At 42.2% G+C, this 10,011-nt stretch overlaps 1 protein-coding gene across 1 annotated transcript; it reads left to right on the top strand.

Moving 5' to 3' along the window:
* Positions 1-5,110: 5,110 nt before the first annotated feature.
* clec14a (C-type lectin domain containing 14A) lies at positions 5,111-8,673 on the top strand. Its single transcript, XM_040138219.1, has 2 exons — positions 5,111-5,445; positions 6,833-8,673. The coding sequence occupies exon 2, from the start codon at positions 6,870-6,872 to the stop codon at positions 8,151-8,153; it is 1,284 nt and encodes a 427-aa protein (XP_039994153.1). The 5' UTR covers positions 5,111-5,445; positions 6,833-6,869; the 3' UTR covers positions 8,154-8,673.
* The last annotated feature ends 1,338 nt before the right edge of the window (positions 8,674-10,011 follow it).

A 10,011-nucleotide genomic window follows, 5' to 3' on the forward strand; every position in this document is an offset into this window, starting at 1 on the left:
CACTGTGTTTCTGTCCTTTTCTCCTTCACAGTACGACGCAGTCACAACATTGATGATGATGATGATGATGCAGATTATACACACACTGAGGAGAGTTGAGTTGTGGTCTTATTTTTAAAACTGATTTGATTTCGTTAATATTTCTGCTGGCTGCTCTTCTGACGAATGTGGTCTGAGGATGAAACCTGAATCAGTAGATACAGTAGAGTCACTGACTATTCTGACTTTACTGCGGCTTCTACTATATTCATTCTCCGACTCCGTTGCCGTGGTGACGACCCTCCTCCCTGACTCTGTTGCTGTGGAGACGACGCTCCACCAGCTGAACAAACGGAGGAGTGAAAAAACAAACCCGCTTCGAGGTTTGTTCACCGTTGCCGTGGAGATGAATGCCGCAGCGATGCAGCTCTCTGTCAGTTTGAACGGCGTACAGAATGAAATGTGGTGATGAGGTTTTTGAAGCAAACTGAGACTGAACACAGACATTTGTGGTGACCCCGTCTGGTTATCAGCTGACCTCCTGTGGTGCCGGGGCCACAGGTTGAGTAACCTGTATTCAGGGTCTTTTATTTTGTTAATGAGTCTGGTCCTCCACAGGAAGTCGTTATCTCCTTAGAGCTCGCCTCTGACTGAGAGCAGCAGGACACTTGATCAATAATCAATAATATAAATAAATAATAATCTGTTTATCACGCAGCAGGTGTGTGTGTGTGTGTATGTTTGTGAGTGTGAGTGTGTGAGAGAGCGAGAGAGAGAGAGACCTCACCTGAACCCTCCGATCAGCTGATCTGTAGTCAGACACAGAGCACATGATGGATGTTTAAATAAAAGAATAGATAAAAATGCTTCATTCATTTACATTTAGATAAATCTAACAAAGACAAGATGAAGTTGGTTGTCGTGTTTTAATAAATATAGAAAAGCTTTGGAAATCGCCGCTTTAATAATTCACCATAACTACTTCAAATCCTATTTAGTTTTCTTTACAACTTGGGACTCTCAGAAACCTCATGTTGGATTTGGATTGTTGCTACAGGACCAATCTAGACTACTAGGATCCACTTGTTTCTCTGATCTGAGACTTAAACCTGGGAGCTCAATCAGGACCAGGCCAGACCTCATACTCAACTGTCCCAGACGCTAGCAGTTTCCCCCTGATTCCAGTCTGTATGCTAAGCTAAGCTAACCCCATCCTGACTCCAGCTCAGACATGAGACTGATAAACTGAACATCAGCACATCTGAACATCTGAACTACTGGTATTACTGCGGGTTCTGTTGTACTTGTAGTATTTTTTCTGTGGTTTTTGCAGTTCTTGTAACACTACTGTTTTTACTGGTACCACTGTAGTAGTATTGTGTATGTGAACGTGTGTGTCTAATACTAGTACTGCTTTAAAGGTACCGATAGTACTAGTCTTAAAAATAATAAAATAATATAAAATAATAATAAAAAAAACTTTATTTGTACAACACAGTTCATCCAGCAGGTGCAACTCAAAGTGTTTTAAATCAATAAAAGTAAAAAAAAATGATTAAGGGGTGAGACAAAAAATGATAAAGCCCATAAAAATAATGAATAGGTTTGAAACCAGTCAATTACATAACTACATAAAAGCTACATAAACATGAGCCTACAGAGGTAGGTTTTAAGGTTTGGTTTAAAGCTTCCCTTGTGAATGAGATCTCACCTCCTCTGGAGGGTTATTCCAGAGACAAGGGCTGATGACACAGAATGCAGCATCTCCGTACATCTCAGTTCTGCTCTGGGGAATATCTAAGAGACCGCAGTTAGAGGATTGTAGGGATCTGGACGGCGCATACCTAACCAACCTATCAGATAAATAGTCAGGAGCTAGTCCATCAAAAGATTTAAAAACTAGATTTGTAAAATGAACACCAAGTCTTTAAAATTCAAGCAATGTGTACTCTACATTTAATTTTGGTAAGACGACGTGATGCTGCATTTTGGGAGGCCTGGGAACAGGACATTACAATCTGGTTCTTTGCTTCGTGCTTTGTGTTTATAGCTAACTGTTGTAAGAGAGCATTAAAACGAGTCAGCATTTATTTGGTACCAATGACGAGGTCGTCGGTTTTGTCTCGGTTAAATTAATTAAGAAAAAATTCGTGACATCCACATATTAATGTGGTTATTACAACAAGACAGGTCATCAATTGGGTTTATGTCATCAGATAAAATGGAAATGTATAAATGTTTATCGTCAACTTAAGTATTAAAATCTATTTCATGCTCTCCAATGATATTTTCCAGTGGCAGAATGTACAGATTAAAAAGTGTGAGACCCAAAATGGACCCTTGAGGGACACCACATAGTCTCTTCCTGTCAGAAAAGACTTGAACATCGGTCTGGAGCTTGATCAGAAGGATGCTAGGTTCAGTGGTGTCGAAAGCAGCACTTAAGTCTAGAAATACAAGAGCTGAGTTGTATAAACACTAGCTTTTCTATGATCTTGCTCAGGAAAGGTAAATTTGAGTTCGGCCTGAAACTACTTAAGACCAGGAGGTTGAGGTTGGTGTTCTTTTGAAGGGATTTAACAGTTGCTGTTTTAAGAGCTGCAGGGGAAAGTACTTTTGAGCAGAGACTGATTTACAGTTTTCTAGTACGTCATCTTCAAGACAACGAAATACTTGTTTAAAAAAGTAAGTGGGGATGGGGTCAAGATCACAACTTGAGCTTTTAAGATTGACAGCCACTTTCGTAAACGGGTCTTTGTCGACAGTTGAAAATGTATTCTACCTTTAAGGACGAGGGCATAACTTCGTCTCACAGCCTTGACACAGAATTCATTTCTGTTCAATAATCTGTCTAATGTTCCTCATTTTATCTCTGAAAAATCCTCACATCTTGAGGTGAGGTCATGGAGGTTCGGCTTTGGGTTCTGGAAGCGGCTGATGGTGGAGAAAAGACTGCGTTGGTTGTTTTTGTGATCAGTAATCAATTTAGAAAGGTAGATCCACCGAACATTGCAGGTTTCTACGTTAAGTATAGTTAGTTGTTCTCTTAGAATGGCTCGATGCACTTCCATTTTATATTTTCTCTACAGTCCTTGTGCCTTCCCACAGGCTCTTTTTAGTGAGAGATCTCTGCCGTCTTCTAAGGTGGTTTCTGTTTTGAAGAGATCTGTCTGATTCCAAGTTGTACTAAAACGTCTGATGAGCCCCTAATTCAATGTTAAAGTCAGTCACCAGGTCCTCATTGGAGGTCGAAATGGGACAAATAGGAGACTTAGTCATCTGAGCTTCAAATTTACTAACTGCTTCAGAGTTGAGATGACGGTTCTTGATCATCTTTTTTTCAGTGGGATTTGGAACTGGCTGAGAAACAGAAGAAAATGCAGAAATGGTCTGAGATGATCAGAACAGCAACTGAGGTTATAGCAAGGTCTAGGGCACATGTGATAATAAGGTCCTGCACATGACCACGGTTGTGAGTTGGTGCCCGGACATGCTCGGTAAAATCCAGTGGATTTATTTCTACTAGTTTTACTGGTTATACTGGTCTTCCTCCTGATGTCAGACCGGTTCAGATTCGACTCAGATGAGTTTTTATTTATTTCAGCAGCTCGGTGGTGATGTCATAGTGATCTTTAACTTTAACTGACCACTCGGGACCAAGCAGGTGATTCACAAATACCTTTAAAATAAAAGCCTCTGATCTTCTAATTTCAATTAAATTTGAAGAGGATTAACACACACACACACACACACACACACACAGAGTCAGGTTACCCATGGCAGCGTTACCATGACAGCAGTAGTCATTAATTGTAGCTCCACCCTCCACGACCTTGGTCTTCCTGTCATTCTTCACACACTTCCTCCCGGAAGCATCTGGGTCGATGTGACAACAATCATGCACCATTTCCACTGTTTGTTCAGTTTACAAGAACTCCGATACAAGTGCGTGTGTGCGTGCGTGAGTGTGTGTGTGAGTCTGTGTGTCTGATTTCGGTTTGAACAAACTGAAAAATCTCTGAAATCAAAGAAAAAAATCTGTTTGATCAGAGTGAAATCATTAGATTTCTTAAGGACCTTTGGAGCCTCCCAAAGACAAGTGAAGCTGTTCAAGTCCTTTGCAACCTTCCCAAACTCCCTGGAACCCCTTCAAGAACCGTTTGAACCTCCTCAGAGATGGCTTGTGTCTTCTCAAAGACTCCTGGAACATCTTCAGTGACCAATGGATCTCCTTAAGAATTTATTGAACCAAATCAAGGACCACTGTAACCTCTTCCAGGACACCTGGACGTCCTCAAGGACCTCTTCATGGATCCGAGGACAAATGAAGCTCTTCAAACCCTGTGCAGCCTACTAAATGACAATTGTTACCTCTTCAAGGAACAATTGAACCTCCTGAAGGACCCTTGGAACTCCCTCAATGGCCATTTTAAAACCCTCAAGTACCTCTGGACCTTCCTGATGGACCCTTAGACTGTCTTCAGGGACCCCCGCAACTCACTCACTCACCCACCATTCCTACATCTTAAAATATGGTGGCTATTTAAAAAAACAAAACACAGAAAAAAAATCCCTTGAACCTCTTCAAGGATCCCTGAAACCTCTTCAGTGCCCAATCAAGCCTGCTCAATGACCTCAGGTCCTGAGGACCCTCTTCAAGAACCTCTGGAAGCTTTGTAAGAACCAATGGAACTTCCTCAAGGACCCTTGAAACCAGAGGACGTGAAGGAATTTAAAAACGGTAATTGTAAATCAGATTTCTTTAGCTTGTCTGAACCAAACTCCTTTCACAAATTCACAGATTTAAAACATATACAGTTTTGTTGGCGTATAAAGTGTTTAGTACCTTTTACGTTTGTTTTTCGTGTTTCATTGCGTAAACAGTAGATGCTGATAATGTATAATGTCTTTTCATTTTTAAAGCTCCTTGTCTGTAGAAGATAGGTTTGATTTCAGAATCGGTTTGATACAAATATCATCTCAGAGGTTTCAGAATCTGAACTCGACTGTGAAGTTTTTTCCCAGTGTGAGCGACAGCGGCGGCCTTTCTCTGTAGGAAACCAGCTCACCATATCAAGACACAACACACTTCCTGTACTGGAAAAGGGGGTTGGGGGGGGGGTTGTGAATGAGGGGTGAGGCCGACAGTCAGTCTGTCAGCAGAGCTACTTTGGAGGAAAACCAGCAGAAACTGGGAGAGAGAGAAGAAACTGGGAAACTGCAACTTAGAAACAAGTGGAGAGACTAGAAGAAAAGAGGGAGAAACTGTAGGAAAAGACGATGAGGTGAAAGAAGACAAAAGTTAGGGAAACTATTGAGAAAATACAGGATATATGGACAAACAGAGGGAGTCAGAGTAAAAACTAGAAAAAGGAGAAGTAGGAGGAGAAGGAGCAGTGATTTAATCGGTTTCCTGATTTGTGTCTAAGATAAAAAAGGACGAGGTGCGTCTCGGTTTGACAGAAGGTAAGAAAACAGACTCATTACATTCACATTTTCTATCATTTTCACACAAACAAATTGAGAATTAAAGTGATAAAAATCCATCTGACATTCTGAGAGGAACAGGAGGAATCTTGTTTCCCAACTAGGGAGCTTCCTCATTTCCTTCTCTTTAGGATGCTTCCTTGCTCCCTCACTCTCTGCAGCACTTTCATCACAACATTTGACCAATGCTCTCTTATATATATATATAGATCCTTCTCATATATTTAAATAATACATTTCGTTAATCTTTACCTCATTAGTTTTCAGACTCAGTATCAGTGTGACGGTGTAACATCAGCCCTCTGGTTCAGACTGAAATTGTGAGCTCAGCCAATGACTGAAGGTTTCAGGTTGTGCTGCAATTACAGATGGAGGAGAGGTTGATAAGTCGACTTTCTGAAGGAAACTGTACAATGACAAATGATCATCTGAAAACGTTTACTGGATGGAACCGCAGACTTCAGGTTCAACTACCAGTTTGGCAAAGTTATGTACAATATTTATACTGTTTTTACCAATATAAAAAACAACCGGTTGGTTTATTTATATGTACAATCGGTCTATAAAGACATTATAACTGGTTTCTAACAGACTCTAATGCAGCTGTGACCAGATCTCAGTGTTTATTATCGTCTCTGTTACCAGCTCCAACTCCTCCTGTGGACACTCGTCAGTGGAGGCTGCTGGATGAACATTATACATAATTATACAGGATAAATGAGCCAGTTGTTACATGTTTGTTTACTGATTATACAGTAGATGGTAAATAGCGGGGTAAAGTAAACCCTGAGGCTGTTGTAAAAATGTACCTTGACTCTGTAGTGATCCGACTACTGTTACGTTCACTATGTAACCTGCGGGTCTTTACAACAGTCATTTCTCCTGGTGATCAGAGCTGATCAGGAGAAACGATTAAACTTGTTAAAACAGTTTGACACTAACTTTAAGTCTTTACAGTTTCCTGTGTGTAAATAAATGAATTCCCACAGACCGAAGCCAAACAAACCTCGTTTTTCTGCTTTAATGTGAACATGGCTTTATTGTATTTACCAGTTCTTGTTCATTCATGTCAACAACCAAGTCATAACTCTAACTGGTCAAATGTTTACAGTAGTCTAAACTACTGATAACAACTGGATTCATTAGTTTCCCCTGGAGACATCTGGGGCCCGGCACTTTGTCTGAATCAGTCTGACGGCTTTAGACTCTGTAAAATACTTTAAATCACTGTCTTTCAGCTGAGATGAGTGCAGTCAGATTTTTTCCTCAGAAAATTTTGCCCTCTCTTTAAATATGTTAGCTCGGCCTGTCACTACTGTTTACAGTTTCACGTGCAAACAGAAACAAACTTTTTCTGTGTTAATAGAGTAACATCATCATCAGAGGGGGAGGACTCAGAAAAGATGGCGTCTTGGTTCAGCTCCTGCTGGATTTACCTTTGGATCATCGTCATATTCAGAAAACTCTCTGCTGACTCCACTTACTCACCGTCCCGCTACACCATCCACCGCACCGACGTCACCTTTGACAAGGCCACGGAGGACTGTTTCCCCGGCGTCCTCACCACCCTCGCCTCCGAGCAGGAGGTCGCCAGCGTCCTCGGGCTCATCTCCGAGTCAGTGTTGCCTCGCTCCGAATTCACCTTCTGGGTCGGGCTGAAGAAAGCCAAGAACGAGTGTGTCGTCCCCACGCTGCCGCTGAGAGGATTCAAGTGGACGGAAGACGGCAGCCAGGAATCCCAGGTGAGCCGCTGGGTGAAGGAGCCGCAGAACACCTGCACGACAGTTCGCTGCGCAGTTCTACAGGGGGAGTTCGATGGGTCGACTGTGACCAGATGGGGTCTGATTCCAGTCACCTGTAAGAACACTTACCAGTTCATCTGCAAACTGAGAGACACACAGACAAGAAGGACATCCGACGACAGAGAGACCACTATTAAACCAGGGATACCTGAACCTAAACCTGCTGCGACAGAGCCACTAGAACCTGCTACCACAGAACCTAAACTTCCTAGGCAAGGACCAGAACCAGAAACTGACCTGAAACTTAAAACCGAACCTGAACTGAAGGGACCTGACACTGGACCTGTTTCTGGACCAGCGCTGGGGTTGGACTCCTGTCATCACCCCCGTATACCCGGGAGCCGCTCCCTAAGCCCGGACCCTAACAACAGCAGCAGGATCCTGGTGGATTGCTGGTCCACTGACCAGCTGGAGCTCCACTGCTGGGGTCGTCCTGCTGTGTGGCATCTACTGGACAACTCCCCAGCCAACTTCACCACCGTCTGTCAACCGTGCAGCAACGGCTTTCGCAAAGACGCATTTGCAGACTGTGTGGACATCGACGAGTGCAGCAGCGCCCCCTGCAGGCACACCTGTCTGAACACCGAGGGCTCTTACAGGTGCGTCTGCTCCGACGAGCACGGGAGACACCACAATGAGAGCTCACCAGTGTGCACGGACACGATGAAGATCGATGACAGCAGCTCGCTGTCGGGCATCCTGATCCCGGTGCTGGTTGCCGTGGTGGCGCTGGTGGTGCTGGTGGTGCTGGTCGCGGTGACGGTGAAGTGCTGCCTGATGAAACGGTCAAAGAAACGCAGCATGAAGAAGTCGGAGAAAATGGCAATGAAGAATAAAGATGGCCAGGATTCCTTCGCAACAGCCAATGAGAAGGCAGCAACATGAGCAAGCCGAGCTGTGATTGGTCGAAGGCATTTCATCATAATCGTGGCAGATGAAAGGGTTGTCCCGAAAATGACTCTAACCTCACAGGAAGATATAAAAAGTTAAGAAGTGAAAATATTTTAAAGTCAGTTTGTTTCTGTGGCAGAGAAACTGGATTCAGACCCGTTTTGACCTGGACTGTTGGGGATTTTGTTCTGAATTGGACTTGGTTTGGTCTTTTGAATCTTTTGAACAAGTGAGGACATTAAAAGCCTTTTAAATTTCATCGGTTCACCCTGAAAGTCCAGAGTAAATGAAGATGGACAAAGTTCAGTCAGCTGTCAGTCTGTAAATCTGTAAAATTTCTAAGGGCAGCAAAGCCTATAAAAAGAGGAATCTATCTGAAAATATAATCCTGAATCTGCTGCATTTCTGTTTCTGTATATGAGTTTTAATCTTTTAGGAAAATTAAACCAACTTTATAACTTGATCAAAGTAAGAAAATTTGATGCTGAAATGTTTACATTTCGATCAATAAAGATTTTTGTGGTTTTAAATAAAGTTTCATAGATTTTATTTTAAAAACAGCAGCTGAAGTCCTTTGGTGTGTTTCTCATTTTTTAGGTTTGTCACAGAGTTCACTGAGATGCATGTTGGTTCAAACTCTATATAGCCAAAACTATGTGGACACCCACTGGGGCAAACTCAATATTAATACCCATGATAATCAGATATGGCTACAACGTTCAGCTATCCACATACTTTTGGCCATGTAGTGTATTTGTCTGCGTTCATTCAATATTTGGCCAGAACCTTTTGTTGGACCACCAACTCTGTTCTAGTGTTCTTCTGTTCTTCGAACTATTAGAGTCAAAAATCATCACCTCCTGAACTCAACAGACACCGATTTACCTTCAAAAACAGGAACCTTAGAAACATCTGCAAAACGTGGTGCATACTTAGGTTTTCTCCCATCGACTTTCACCAACTAACTCCTACAATGTCTTCATCTAAACCATCATCTTGTCTCTTAGACCCCATCCCAACTAGGCTGCTTAAGGAAGTTTTACCCTTAGGTAGCACCTCTCCACTAGAAATATTCAATACGTCTTTATTAACAGGCTATGCACGACAGGTCGTTTAAAACAGCTGTAATTAAACCTCTCCTTAAAATGCCTACTCTTGATCCAGATGTTTTAGCCGACTATAGACCCATGTCTAACCTCTCCTTTCTCTCTAAGATCCTTGAGAAACCCGACTGAGGATGTTCATTCATGATTTAGAGCTCATCATAGCACAGAGACAGCACCGGTGAAAGTTACAAATGACCTTCTAATTGCATCGGACAAAGGACTTGTCTTTGTACTTGTCTTCTTAGATATTAGTGGTGCATTTGATACCATTGACCATCATATCCTATTACAGAGACTGGAAAATTTCATGGGCTTTAAAGGAACTGTTCTAAGCTGGTTTAAGTCCTATTTAACAAATCGATTTCAGTTTGTGCATGTTAACGATAAATCCTCCATATACTCAATCGTTAGTCACGGAGTTCCACAAGGTTCTGTGCTTGGACCAGTTCTATTCACCTTATATATGCTTTCTTTATGAAGTATTATTAGCAAACACTCCATAAACTCCCTTTGTTATGCTGATGATACCCAATTGTACTTGTCAATGAAGCCTGGTGAAACCAATCAGTTGGCTAAACTTCAAGCATGCCTTGAGGAAACAAAGACCTGGATGATGAGCAACTTTCTGCTCTTAAACTCAGACAAAACTGAAGTTATTCTGCTTGGCCCACAACACCTCAGAAACACAATATCTAATGATATAGTTACTTTAAATGGCTCTGCCCTGGCCTCCAGCACCACTGTTA

The sequence above is a fragment of the Xiphias gladius genome, chromosome 10 (genome assembly GCF_016859285.1).
Source record: "Xiphias gladius isolate SHS-SW01 ecotype Sanya breed wild chromosome 10, ASM1685928v1, whole genome shotgun sequence".
Classification (NCBI taxonomy): Eukaryota; Metazoa; Chordata; class Actinopteri; order Istiophoriformes; family Xiphiidae; genus Xiphias; species Xiphias gladius.